Source organism: Chrysemys picta, chromosome 5, assembly GCF_011386835.1.
Source record: "Chrysemys picta bellii isolate R12L10 chromosome 5, ASM1138683v2, whole genome shotgun sequence".
NCBI classification, from domain to species: Eukaryota; Metazoa; Chordata; order Testudines; family Emydidae; genus Chrysemys; species Chrysemys picta.
This window is the reverse complement of record NC_088795.1, coordinates 107922028-107937218: the sequence shown is the minus strand read 5'-3', so window position 1 is coordinate 107937218 and position 15191 is coordinate 107922028. Positions and strand designations below refer to the sequence as shown.

The window sequence follows — 15191 nt, the reverse complement described above, 5'->3', positions numbered from 1 at the left end:
TTCTTAATACCCAATCTAAACCTCCCCCACTGCAACTTGAGACCATTACTCCTTGTTCTGTCATCTGGTACCACTGAGAACAGTTCCATCCTCTTTGGAACCCCCTTTCAGGTAGTTGAAAGCAGCTATCAAATCCCCCCTCATTCTTCTCTTCTGCAGACTAAATAATCCCAGTTCCCTCAGCCTCTCCTCATAAGTCATGTGCTCGAGCCCCCTAATCATTTTTGTTGCCCTCCGCTGGACTCTTTCCAATTTTTCCACATCCTTCTTGTAGCGTGGGGCCCAAAACTGGACACAGTACTCCAGATGAGGCCTCGCCAATGCTGAATAGAGGGGAATGATCACATCCCTCTATCTTCTGGCAATGCCCCTACTTATACAGCCCAAAATGCCATTAGCCTTCTTGGCAACAAGGGCACACTGTCGACTCTCATCCAGTTTCTCGTCCACTGTAACCCCTAGGTCCTTTTCTGCAGAATTGCTGCCTAGCCACTTGGTCCCTAGTCAGTAGCAGTGCATGGGATTCTTCCATCCTAAGTGCAGGACTCTGCACTTGTCCTTGTTGAACCTCATCGGATTTCTGTTGGCCCAATTCTCTGGTTTGTCTAGGTATCCTATCCCTACCCTCCAGCGTATCTACCGCTCCTCCCAGTTTAGTGTCATCTGCAAACTTGCTGAGGGTGCAGTCCACGCCATCCTCCAGATCACTAATGAAGATATTGAACAAAAGCGGCCCCAGGACTGACCCTTGGGGCACTCTGCTTGATACCGGCTGCCAACTAGACATGGAGCCATTGATCACTACCCGTTGAGCCCGATGATCTAGCCATCTTTCTATCCACCTTATAATCCATTCATCCAGCCCATACTTCTTTAATTTGCTGGCAAGAATACTGTGGGAGACCGTGTCAAAAGCTTTGCTAAAGTCAAGGAATAACACGTCCACTGCTTTCCCTGCATCCACAGAGCCAGTTATCTCCTCATAGAAGGCAATTAGGTTTGCAAGGCATGACTTGCCCTTGGTGAATCCATGCTGACTGTTCTTGATCACTTTCCTCTCCTCTAAGTGATTCCTTGAGGACCTGTTTCATGATTTTTCCAGGGACTGAGGTGAGGCTGACTGGCCTGTAGTTCCCTGGATCCTCCTTCTTCCCTTTTTTAAAGATGGTCACTACATTAGCTTTTTTCCAGTCATCCGGGACCTCCCCGATCGCCATGAGTTTTCAAAGATAATGGCCAATGGCTCTGCAATCACATCCGCCAACTCCTTTAGCACCCTCGGATGCAGCTTATCCATCCCCATGGACTTGTGCTCGTCCAGCTTTTCTAAATAGACCTGAACCACTTCTTTCTCCACAGAGGGCTGGTCACTTCCTCGCCATGCTGTGCTGTCCAGTGCAGCAGTCTGGGAGCTGATCTTGTTCGTGAAGACAGGCAAAAAAAGCATTGAGTACATTAGCTTTTTCCACATCGTCTGTCATGAGGTTGCCTCCCCCATTCTGTAAGGGGCCCACACTTTCACTGAACTTCTTCTTGTTGCTAACATACCTGTAGAAACCCTGTTGCACCTGCTTGCCATCTCCAGTTGGAAAATAACTTTTTTTTTCAGATACATGTTCTTCAGCAATTCTGAAACATTCTTTTCCTCTTCATTGCTTAAGTTCTTTGAAGGAATAAAAATATCTCTCAGCAACTTCTATTCTATTGTGCTACTTGCTTTTGCAGTTATATATAAAATGTAATATATAGTTGTGATGGGTAATGGTCCTTAAAGTGCTTTGAGATCTACTGATCAAAATGGCTATGTAAGAGGTAGGTATTCTTGTTCCTATTGAAAATTTTCTTGATAAGCCATAGAGAAAGAAGGATAGTCTTTCTATTCTTAGGAGGTTAGGTCTATGTGGCAACTGTGATTTTATGAATACAGCCTTTAGAGCAGAAGAAAGAGGCAGAGATAATTTGATCCTGACACAATGCTTAATATACACTAGAATTGACAGCACATGGGCATTCTTTACTATATTTGTAACAGTCTCTTTGAGAAATTGTTTAACATGAGTACTGTAGATATTCATGGGCATTACATAATGCACTCTGCAACTTGAACATATGTTTGACTAAGTTAAATGAAGCTAAAATGGAGAATTTTGTGTCGTACTGAAATACATAAATATAATTCATTGAGAAAATATTAATCTTTGGTTTGGTAGTTATAAAGTACTGAACATCTGAATACCTATATAAACAGTCTCAGTATATGTAAATATACTTGAGAGAAACAGTTTTTTATTGTCTATACTTTATGCCTTATTGTTTATACTTTATGCCTATATGCAGCATAGTATTAGTGTTACTGATTATTAGCCAAATTTAGCGAGATCAAGGTAATGCACATTTAAAATTGTAATTTGGCCCATATTTCTGTATTGGTGTATCATCTACTTATATACATATTTCTGGTGCACAGTTACCATGATATCTATGTGCCAAGTACAAGAATTTAAACTGAAATGTCATCACAGTTGGATTATATTCTGTCCCCCACTCTCTTGGGTGAGTTTGTAGTCCATAGGCTCTCTTTATCTGAGGGGTCTTTCTATTTATTGGAAACAGATCTTGTCAATGAAGAATATTGTTTCCTTAGTTGAGTAAAGTTCTGGGTCAACAAATGTCTTGGTGCCATTAAAGAACTATCCCAATGTTGGTTGAGTTTGATCTCCTGGATGGCTGCCTTTAGGTGGATGGCCTTCACCAAAAATGTCCTGAAAACCTTTCCATAGAGTTTTAGCTCTACTTCTGTCAGTTTCAGTAGGTAGTTTTCAGTATTTGTACTTACCTAGTTATGGGCTTTGAAAGTAAGGACCAGGGGACCTTGAATTGGTTTTAGTAATTTATGGAGGGCTGGTGTAATATGCAGAAGACCAGTAAAATGTCATCCTCTACCTATTCAACTCAAGAGATGGTTGTCTTTGTTTTTAAGCAAAACAGCTTCTGTCTGGCTTCTGTTGTCATTGTATGGTTGAATGTTAGAAAACCAACATGGACCATGTATGTCATGTAAGCACATCAGTGTGGAAAACTCAGATAAAACTAAGGAAGGAGACCTTGAATTAACTAAATGTGTTTGAACAAATATGGGTAGCAAGATATTGTACAAGACCTCAAAACATCCCTCCTGGTGTGAATGAATGTATTGAAATAAATACTGTCCTTCTACAGCACCCCAAAGTTTCCCTGTGGTGGAAAACTTTGTGATGATAGTATAACTTACAGTTGTGAGGTGCAAATTGAATACTGTTTTTTTGCCCCCAAAATTATCTTTTAAAATATCTCGTATAAACCCAACTCTATATTGTTAATGTGCTGCATATCCCCCTATTTTATCGTCTTTTCACATCAGCTGTATTTTTTTCTTAAAGTTCTATTTGAATTATTATAACTACAAAGCTTAAAAAAACCTTTCAAAACTTATTTTCTCTTTACATTTAATTTTTAGGGAAGCTATGCGGAATTATCTAAAGGAGCGGGGTGATCAAACAGTACTAATTCTCCATGCAAAAGTTGCACAGAAGTCCTATGGAAATGAAAAAAGGTAAGCTCTCTCTCTCTCTTTCTTCCCTCCCTCCCTCCTTCTCCCCCCCTACCCAATCGAGGGGAAAAAAATCATTATCTGGCGTGTCGTTAATTTTAGCATAGTACCTAACAAAATTGCCTTAAATTAAAAACACCGTAATCTGACTCTAAATAAATGTATTAATGAAATATATCAAGTGTATTGCCAACATCAAGACAGGTGTTTGTATAGTGAATGTTGGAAAACTGCTGCTTTTAGTACATAGATGTTTGCGTCTGTTTCTGCTGGTAGTTTCAGTCCCCAGGTCACTTCACCCTGGGATTTCTTTCTTTTATCTAGCTCACGTGGTTGGGAGAGCAGTGAGGTTCTATAGATCCTCATGTCCTTTGCGGGTGTTCTCCCCTGCACAGTTTGATTTCTGTGGGGAGAGGGATATCCTTAGCCTGGGCATCACTTCTCCTCACCCCAATAACGTTGTTGTATCTGCTGCAGCTGCTTCTGTGTCTCTTCATGCCAGCTGAGTTAACTAGTTCTCCAGTTACTTGTGGAGCATTCTCAAGTAGACAATATTTCAATGTTTAATTTAAAAAAAAGCAACCAAGTAGAATGAGAACCTTTACCGAAATAAAAAGTGACATAAACCCTCTTTTGGTCACTTTTAAGGGGATCAGCAATTGAGATTATAGTGAAAATTAGCCGTAGAAAAATGGGAGAAAGTCTTAGTAAGACTTTCCTATTAGTATAAATTATTTTTCCATGGTAAAGTGTCTGTTTAAAGTATTTTGTTTGGAATGAAGTGGTGGTGGTGGGAAGGTTAGCTCTTTTCTTTCAGTAATTTTAAATAAAGATATACATGGCCCCAATTCAGGACAGCACTTAAGCATGTGCTGTCCTGAATCAGGCCTGTAATTGCAATAAGAAGTATCAAGATGTATCATTAAAATTAGTATAAAGTATGTCTTGTTATATCAACTTCTTGCCAAAGATAGCATCTTACTACTTATATATTGACCTATCTATTTGATCCTATTTGTATAGATTTTTATACTGCAGCTATCAACAACATATCTGATCACTGCATTTCCAGGCAATTGTAGTACGCTTCAGGTAGTTTTTAAGGCACGAGGCTGCAGAAGAAGCATTTTGGGAAGGCTTGTTAGTGAATATGTTTTATGAATAAGTTGTGTGTAGCCTCTTCCGCACTGTTCTGCTGGTGCACTTAAATTCTGACTTGCAGCACCAATCAGAAAAAGCTCTCTTATGTCTAGATTTCTAATTATCTTATAATGCACAACTGTTACTGTAAGATGTACATAACAAATTTCAAAAGTTAAATTGTTGAGCTAAAAATATTGGACTAGAGCAGATGAGGTTTCAGACACAGATGTTATCTATATGCAGTAGCCACAAAACAGCCACAGGTTCTGCATGTATTGTTACCTTTGATGCTTAATATTTCTTTCTCTACCTCGGTCCACATCCTGTTGTATCATATTGCTTGTAAAATTTCCTGAGGTTTGAGATATTAAACATATCAATGTACAAAAATTATTCAAAATCAGAGTCCACCAGAAAATTGCCTGCAGAGTTCTGAGATGTAATCCACTAATACAAATGGATTTATTTCCTATCGTTGGGCCTCTGTTGTTCATGAAAAGGCCACAGTTGGCTGTTCTTCACACTTCTGTGTATAGTTACTGGTACATCAGTGCATTTCCACTCTCCTGAGAAGACCTGCACAGCTTGCAGTCTTTGCTAAGCTTCTCTTCTGGGCAGTTTCCAGGTTCAGAAGTTCCATTGAATTGTTAAGGATTTTTTAGATCTGTTTAGAGCCTTGCATTTCTTATTGAGAATCAAATAGGAAACTCAATGAGGGGGACAAAAGGACACAAGTGAACAAGTGCACTGTGTGTATATGATGCAACTATGCAGCCCTCTGTTGCCGACTGCAACATTTTTAGACACATAGCAAGGGGGTTACAATTCAAGGCAGAGTAGCAGTAAGCAGTACCTGCTGCTTCACAAAGGAGGATTTTACAGCCATCAAGATTCATCATGACTGAACAGCAGGAACACATGGTTAACTTCCCAGATCACATCCTATTCAAAAATAACGTGGTTAAGGAGTACAGCGTACTGAATTAATTTAACCCCTTTGTATGCCTCCATCGGTAGGAAAGCACATTTCTAAAGAGCTTTCCTCTGTCAGACAGAAATCTGTTCCTTCTCTTGGGCCCAAAGTACTTCAGGAGTAGGAGTCGTCCACCATCCAAACCTTTTAGGGATAGATTTACTCTTTTCCTGTTTGGATTGCAGTAAAGGAAGGGGGGAGGGCTCATTTTATTTGAAGATTAAAACTCATCATTTGTGTTAGGAAAATGTGTGAAGTCCCCCCCCTTCCTCCCCAAAATGACCCTGAGAAATGTGAGGTGATACTTTCAAGGTGGATCTTTGTTCCTAGTAATTTCCAAATATTCCCATGTGCCTTTGAAAGGTAATATTTCCCTAAACAATTCCTTGGATAAAATACAGAGTAGAGCTTCAGGCATTCTTGATGTGGCTTGCTGATTTTCATGAGTATATATTACTAATGTTAGTAAAACCACTATGGCATGCATACAAGTATGCTTTCCCAACTCCTGAGAATGCTGTCCTTATGCCAACTAGTAATCACAAGATGCAATCAGAATGACATTAATACTGCATAAATACAAAATGCCAAATGTTAAAACACCGGAGCTCTTCTGAGGGGGCACTGTTTTGGGGTGTTTTTTACTGGGTCCTCGTCATCTGGTACCAAAAATTTTACATCACTTTTCAGGGATGTCATGGCCACCATTAGTGGCTCAGAAACTGAACTGTAATCAGATATTGATTAAAATAGATACATATATTTTTGCATAGCATGTTCCTCCACCACTCTATAGACATTGTGGAGGTAGGTCCATCCTCTATTGAGTATAGTTGGAGTTTTTCTTCACACCAGTTACTTTGAATTCTTGTCCTAGTGATAGACTTACTAAATGATTACAGATTTCTTTTTAGTCCTTCAGAGTTTCAGGAAGAGAGAGCTCAAGGGTGACAGTGGCTGGGAGTTTAGTATAAGATTATAGCATCATTTCCAAACTGATTTAATACTGATTTAGTTATTACAAGAAAAATTGTTTAATATTTAAACAAAATGTATAGTTCTAAATATTCCAATCTAATTTTTATTCTCCTTCTCAAACCGGTATTTAAACCAGCGCAGAAGATGCATTACAGTATTACACGAGACTTCCAAACTTCTGGCGTCACAAATAATAACTATTATGATTATTATTTATTAACTAAATTGCTGGTATCAACAGAAGGCTCAGAAGTGCCAGTTTTAGTTAAATCTTTGGATTCCCTTCTGCCCCACATACTTTGTGCAAATGAGTGCAGATTTAGGTCCTTGATTTTCAAGTTCATTTTACTTTACTCATAGTGAGACATGCCTTATTCCTTTCTTATTGCTGGGCTAAGCAAAGTTAACAAAGTTTTTAAGGCTATTTTATTATAATGATTAACCAAGTTCATGGGACATTAGTTTTATCCATTTTTTTCTTGCATTTCCAAAGAGAGAGGTTTTTAATTGAACCATTACTGATTGTGCCTACGGTTACATTGTATTTTAAACTTCATGGAAGGATCTCTCCATGTTTTTTTTGTCCTGGACTTTAGTGTGATAAGGAAGTATCTTGGCTCACTTTAGATGTGTAGAGAATAATCCATCTTTACTTGACAGGCTTCTAAATTTTCAGAAATTGGGGCTCCTTTTGTAATTCCACTTTCCAATCATAGACACTGTGTAATCTAGAGGCTACAGAAACTCCTCATTTCCGTTCCCAGTTGTCTCTTGGTTTGCTATGAGGCCTTGGGGGAAAAAAATTAACCTTTCTGTGTGCAGTTTATCCATCTGTAAATGAGGGTAATAATTACCTTGCAGGTGTTTTGATGAGGCTTAATCAATAGTATGACATTCTTGGTGGAAAGGAACCATATGATGTGCAAATGTTGTGTAGTGTGGTTTTGTTTAAAAATCTTAGGAAGAGGCTTAGTCCCCAAGTACCTGGCAATGTCTTTGTTACTTGTCTGTACACTGATCTTTGGGGTTCCTAGATGTTGATGTAATAGAAATAATAATAGACAGGTCTGTTGCTCTTCTAAGATGAGAGCATATTTAGTAATAATAGCCTTTGGAATGGCAAGGGTGATAGAAATTTAACCGAAGAAATTTGCAGGTGAACCATTTGGCAGTGGCATGTGTACATTAGTTATTGTTTACATTCTCAGATGTTGCATTCAGCATAGTTGTCTGGGTTCCTTCTGGGGACTTTAATTGTAGATTAGATTTGTGCTAGTTATGTTTCTGTAAAGATACTATCCACCAGGATTTTCACTCCTGGTTCTCAGCTTCCTGGCATGAGACACGCACAGCTCCCCAAGCTATTGAAGTTTTTTCGGTCTCAAAAGATGCTTACTAATGGGACTATGAGCCAGCCCCCCTACTAGTGGTCACATACTACTATCTGAGTTTGTTCAGTATCCTTGGAATGTTCTAGTTAGCAATTTCTTGACAGCTGTTAGTGAAAGAACTCTTTGCAGAAGCTGCACCTCACAGTTATTGCTCAGACTTTTCTCTGCAATGTATTGTTGAGTATGCTCTACTATGTGCCTACTAGGTCCTGGTTGTTATTGCTGAAATTGTTTTGTCATTGAGTGCTTTGCCTTGTTCAAGGCTTGCCACGTGGCTCCAATGCCTATTTTTAGCACTCTGGCGCCTAATTATTTTTCATGTTTTTTTTTTTTTCTTGTTGCATTGTATTCTTCAGTGGATGTTGTCAGTTTCTTCAGCCCCTAAGAAGGAAAGAAGACTGCTGAGTGGTTTCATGCTCAGAACAATGTGGGTAATTGACAAACATATCTTCTGCCTTGACTGTCTCCAAGTCGACCACCAGGTACAAGGGGAAATATTGTCACGCAAATGTCACCTCGAACGGTGGTGTATTTCTCCAAACCCACATCAAGGGAACCTATGAAGACTTCTTTGAGACCAGCACAGGGCTAGGCCAGAGTGTTTCAAAAGGTAAATCCTTGAAGCAGAAGCCAGAGTTGAACAAGAGTGCTGAGTGCCAGGACTCAGTAGCGTTGGCACAAACCCATTTTTCCCTGGTAAGCTTAGTTAGGATAGTTTCACCACTGAAGCACCATGTTTTCCCAAATTCATTGGCCTTAGTGGTGCCATACCTACAGGGGCTAGGAGTGCACATGTACTCTTACTTGGGGAATTGGCTGGTCAAGGACACCGCTATGGAGGGAGTCAAAAAGCAGTCTGTTCGCTTTTCCATGTCATCACAAGGGTTTTGGAGTCAGTAAGATTCGAAGTCTCTACATTTCCACCGCAGACATTTGGAGTTGTATGTGAGTTCTGCTAGGCATGGATCTGCTTGGTCTTTCTGCTGCAGAACAGGATTCAACACATGACCAATCTGATGGAGAGGATTTGTCAGATCAGATGGATGATAGCATAGGCCATACTATGAATACATTTGAGTTTTGATGGCCTCAACTGAATTAGGAGTACCATGGCTTTTCTTCTCATGAGACCAACTCAGTGGACCTTGAGATCACAGTGGAAGCAAGCACTATAGGGGGACTCGCATTTCTTCTGGATGATGGACAACCTCTGGGCTTTTCTGTCTAAGTGCCAGTCCAAAGTTGAACTTGAATTAGGGATTTAGTTCAAACTCCAGCCATTCAAATTGTAGTGACCACAGATTCGTCCAACATGACATGAGGTACATACAGAGAAGGTGCCCCCACCTCACCCCACTCAAGGAATTTAGTCTTTCTATAGGAGCAACAACAGAACATTTTATGTACAGCAGATGAGTGGTTCTAAATACAAGTACCTTCAGAGACCTGATATGCCAAAAGGTGGCCCTGCTTCACACATACAATAGGGTCACTGTGCTTGTACATCAAGAAGCAGGAAGGGACCAAATTTTGCATCTTACGTTGCAAAGCTTGGCAAATATGGGAATGAGCTTTCCCAGAAGACACTTCTGATCGCCATATATTTAGCAGGGAAGAAGAACTAACAGAAAGAGCTGATCCATGACAGATCTTCACAAGTGGTCTCTGGAGCAAGTAGTGGCATACCTACTTCACAGAGGAACATTGGAGGTAAATTTCTCCATCCCTTACTTGAAAAAGAAGGTACCAATCTTCTGCTCATAGCATAGCGGAAAAAAATTAACAACGGAATACCTTATGTATCAAATGGATAAAGGGACTCCTGTATGCCTTTTCACTAGTACCTCTTATAGTCAGTGTTCTAGCAAAGGTTTGGACGATCAGAGGCAATAGTTTTTTTTTTTTTTTTTTTTTTATCATTTTGTTTTTTTGTTGGTCAGATTACTTCTTTGGGAACTTCCACCTCCCACCCAATTAGAAGCTTATGGCCTTGTGGTTAATATAGAGGACTAGAAGTTAGAAAACCCTATAAATTGAAGATGAATGGGAAAGCAGTTTTCTTTGTTCCATAGCATCTAGTCCCACTCTATTTCTAATTGTGAACTCTGGAAATTGTTTCAAACTAAAAATAGTCGAAGGAATTTTTTTTCTCTTTTCATATGTAGCTGAAAATCAGCCCATCACCAAAACTTAGAAATTCTCATTTATTACTTTAACCCATTTCTTCCAAATGCTTTTTCTCCAAGTTATTTTAAACTAATCAAAGACTGGGGCTTCTTTTGTCCCATGTTAAATGAGAAATAACTGCATCAGTGGTGTACATGCGCACTTTACTGTACATACAATAGAACCTCAGAGTTACAAACACCAGAGTTACAAATGGACCAGTCAACCACACACCTCATTTGGAACCGGAAGTATGCAATCAGGCAGCAGCAGAGACCAAAAAAAGCCAACAACCCCAAATACAGTACAGTGCTGTGTTAAACGTAAACTACTAAAAAAATAGAGGGAAAGCAGCATTTTTCTTCTACATAGTAAAGTTTCAAAGCTGTATTAAGTCAATGTTCAGTTGTAAACTTTTGAAAGAACAACCATAACGTTTTGTTCAGAGTTACGAACAACCTCTGTTCCCGAGGTGTTCATAACTCTGAGGTTCTACTGTATTTTACGCAATATAGTTGAACTCTTCTTTACAGGAGATCATGGGATTGTCTGTATAGAGTTAGAAATTGAAAAACCAATACTTGCCTCCATCTGGAGGTAGAGGCTAACTCTTAAGTCTAGACCAATAAGGGAACCAGTCAAGCAGGTCTAATAATTACGATTATTTCTCTTTTACTTGTTTGCAGTGTTGTAGCCTTGATGGTCCCACAAAATGAGAGAGACAAGGTGGGGTCAGGTAATCGGTATTGCCGTTTATTGGACCAACTTCTTTTTGTGGAAGACACACACTTTTGAGCTCCACAGAGCTCAGACCTGAGAATAGCTCTGTAAAGCTCAAAAGCTTCTCTCTTTCACCAACAGAAGTTGGTCCAGTAAAAGATATTACTTCACCCACCTTGTCTCTCTCTCTTTGATTTGACAGTTTGAAATCAGTTTTTTAAAACTTAGTAAGCCAAGAGTCTGTATATGATTTTGATTTACAATATAATTCAGTATTTTTGATGCCCTTATCGTAAGTTTTAGTTTAAAAGAAAGTTGAATTGCTGCAGCCAGTTTGTTCTTAAAATGGGTTATAACTTGTTTTCTGGTGGACTTTATCGCCTCCTAGTGTCCTTTGGCAAAAGTTTTTCTGTACAACATAACTGGAAGTACTTGCATTTGGAAATATGTGAACACCAGCATTTGCTCAGTTGTAAAGACTGAAAATATAGATATACTTAATGCAGTGCATGACATTGTAACATATTTTCAAAGCTTGAATTGAGTTAAAGATGCTTTCGCCCTGTTTCTGTATATAATTTAGAAAGCAGTACTCTTTTAAGTCATTACAATTTGAGGGCTCACTGGGGTAGCCTATTATTTGTATTTATTTAAATGATTTTAATAAAATATAGTAAGTTTTGTCATAATTTCAAATTTAATTTTACACAGGTTTATTTTAAAAAAGAAAGAAATATTTAATTTAGATTTTAAAAAATCTGATATAAAAATATTTTTGAAGAAAATCAGATTTTTATCCACATTGTCAGAAAACAAGTCTTGTCTTCATTTGTCATTGATGAAAGGATGTAAATATAACAGTAAATACTAAATTAATATTTTAGAGTGGTTTCTCTGAAAGGCTTATGTTTTTATTATTTTATCTGTCAGTCAAAGCTCTTAGTATCTCTACACTAACTTTACTGTCCTTAGAGCAGTAGTAGGCAGCCTGCGGCCCATCGGGGTAATCTGATTGCGGGCTGCGAGACATTTTGCTGATGTTGACCGTCCTCAGGCACGGCCCCCCTGCAGCTCCCGGTGGCCGCGGTTTGCTGTTCCCAGGAAGCTACACACACAAAGATGACAGTTCCCAGCATAAATTGCTTAAAGGAACCATGTTTGTTTAATTTTGATTCATAAACTAACAGATTCACTTGAGAAAATCCTTAAAATTCAGTTTAGTCACAGATTATATGCTGTAAATTTGGAGGAAGATACAATATACTTTTTATGCAAAACAGAGTTTGCATCCTGGCTTAAAGTGAAACTCTCAGCACAACCTTAACTGAGGGGTTGCAGTCGTGTGTGTGTGTGTGTGTGTGTGTGTGTGTGTGTGAAATATATGTAACCTACGAACACCCACTCAGTGTCATTTTAAGTACTTACCAGTGCTCTATTTAAAAGCTCTGAATATCTCCTTTCCAAGAGTGTAAAGCTCCTGATTTTGCTCTGTAAGTTTGCAAGATGCCAAATCTTTAACCTGTTTCCCTCTTTATGCTGCAATGGAGGGCTTTTGTTCCAGTATCAAATGCTAATTTGGCTAGGAAGACTTTGTATTTGCCAGGACAAGACTCAGTTTTGTCGCTTGTATGCAAAGATTTTTATAAAAGCTGTATGTAATCTGTAAATTGTTCATTTTCAGGTTTTTTTGTCCCCCTCCATGTGTGTACCTTATGGGCAGTGGATGGAAGAAAAAAAAAGAACAAATGGAACGGGATGGTTGCTCTGAACAAGAGTCACAACCATGTGCTTTCATTGGAATAGGAAACAGCGACCAAGAAATGCAACAGCTGAATTTGGAAGGAAAGGTAGAGCCCATATAATAATTACTCTTGCAATTTACAGCATGGGACATTCTAACCACTACTGTCTCTTTCAGCAAATACGTTCATGTTGTTTTTATTTTCTGATCACTAACTAGTTATTGTGGCCCATAAGACATTAGGGTGGGGAAGGTTTGTCAATTGGCAAAGAGAATGAAATGATCAAGTTTCTAAGCAGGTATAACAAATGTTTAAAAGGAGGGAATAAAAATACTTTTAAAAGAATTGATATAGTATTTTGCTAAATGTAGAGATATGTTTTACAATAATGCAGATTATTATGGGATGTTTTTTGTGCCATCAATGAACTAAGATCGCTAGACTAAAACTGACCATGCATAGGTTTCTGTTGTTTGTAGGTGTTGCAAGCACTATTTCAGTTACCTTGTATTTGCAATGTAGTTCCTTCACTGATGCTATAAATATCTATTTTACAAGGTTCTTCACAATGTATGCTTTAAATAATTGGAGCAGAACGTTGTGTTTTCAGGGAATTGGTAAAGAAAAACATTTGGGTAGGCGTTTTTAAAGATGAATCCCGCCCATGTCATATTTTCTGATTATTTAATGTGGTAAGTGTTTCTGCTATCTTCAACTAAAAGTTTATTTGAAAAAGAAACAATAGTTTATTCTAATCTACAGAACTATTGCACAGCCAAAACATTGTACATCTCTGACTCAGACAAGAGAAAGCACTTCATGTTATCAGTAAAAATGTTCTATGGCAATAGTGACGACATCGGTGTGTTCCTCAGTAAACGGATCAAAGTCATCTCCAAACCTTCTAAAAAGAAACAGTCACTGAAAAATGCAGACTGTAAGTATTTAGTGTGCAGGTCTTTACTTTATGTGGTGATATGTTGGACCTCGTATGACTTTCTTCTTGTATGTTTGAGGTTTGATTGCAACTAAAAATAAATACAGTGCAATTTTCCAGATTTACTGTAATGTATTTAAGACCTCTGTACACTGATGTATTTTGCAATATTCTCCTTTATTTACCTGGTTATGCTCTAAGTGAATTGAATATGGTTAGCATTCACAATATAGATTGATAGGGTTAAAAAAATTCCTTCAGCAGATTTCCAATCATGGGTCTGTATACTTATACACAGGCTCGTCAAGACCTTCCTTATCTCAGAGTTCTAAGCTGTTGATTCTAGCGGGTGAGGACCCTTCCTGCTGAGGTACTTAAGCTACCTCCACTAGTCAACAGCAAAGACATTGCTTTAGGAACATTAGTGATTTAGCTCCATATCACCCCAACCAACTCTGCACTTCTCTGCATCACTCTCAATCTCTCACTATCTTTTCTCTCATTGACGTCAGTTTTATTTATAAATTTATTTTGTGAGATTATCTTCAAGGTATTGACTTTTATTGGAGTTTGGGACTCTTCATGTTGTTGATCTCAGGCTTTAAGCTCAATTTGTTTGCTCATTCTGGAACACCTGTTTTTTGTTTTTTAGCTCTAGAATTCTTGGGTACTGAAGCACTCCAAGCTTTAATCACCCTTGCTTCTTCCCCTTAGAGTTTTGCTTATCCACAATTGATGCACGTCAGGCATTGTGTGTTCCTTTTTTCTTGATCCATGAGATTCTATCGTATTCAGATATTGTAGTCTAATCTTCTCCAATCTCAGAATCCTGCACTGGGATTTCCAGACTAGTTTATTGGGGCGCAAGGCTCAGGAGAGGGAATCGATGTAAGTGGGGAAAGCTGAAAGACCCCAGTCCCCAGAACCGACTTGCAAATGTGCAGTTAAAGTAGCAGATGACTTCTTGAAAACTCCCTACCTTCCCTCTTGGTTGTCTTTGTGGCCTAGTGTAGTTGGAGGAGCAGTTCATAAGTAGAGATCTGCAGATGAAGGCAGTTGTTTGCCAGCCTAAGTGTCTCTTCTCTGCTCATGTGGAACTCATCTTAGTCTTAGATGCACCAGTGGACATCCCTCAATACTAAAAGCATTCACTTTTCTGATAAGTGGGGGAATGGAGAAGGTTAATTGAGCTGTCAGAAAGGAAAACAAAAGAGGTTGCTGGATGAGAGGAAAAGTGCAAAAAACATACAGAAGAACAAAAAAAAGGAATTGCGGGGGGGGGGGGCGGAGAACAAAACATACAGGAAAGGGAGGAAAAGAAATGAAGAGAAGTAAGGGGAAAGGGAGAAATCGTAGACTCTGTGTCAGAGCATTGTGGAAAGGAGCATGAAGATGGAAGGTGCCCACTGCTCCCAACAACAAAAATGGGTCTACAACAACAAAAATGACTGGAAATGACTACTATAATCATTTCTCAGCACATAAGTCAACACATGAGGTTGCACTGTGTTTTTCTTTTTTTTCCATTCCCTTTTTTGCTCAAACGTGGAGA

General features: G+C 38.8%; 1 protein-coding gene across 9 annotated transcripts in view; it reads left to right on the top strand.

The window, feature by feature from the left end:
- RBPJ (recombination signal binding protein for immunoglobulin kappa J region) overlaps positions 1-15191 on the top strand; it is a 78980-nt gene that overhangs the window by 46650 nt on the left and 17139 nt on the right. For 8 of the 9 annotated variants that reach the window (XM_008166253.4, XM_042855411.2, XM_008166252.4 and 5 more), the window contains exons 3-5: positions 3497-3592; positions 12642-12807; positions 13465-13639. In XM_008166253.4, the coding sequence (XP_008164475.1) occupies positions 3497-3592; positions 12642-12807; positions 13465-13639 (437 nt within the window). Of the gene's footprint in view, positions 1-3496; positions 3593-8501; positions 8685-12641; positions 12808-13464; positions 13640-15191 lie in introns of those variants that run through there. The other variant, XM_065597013.1, reaches the window with a different exon arrangement.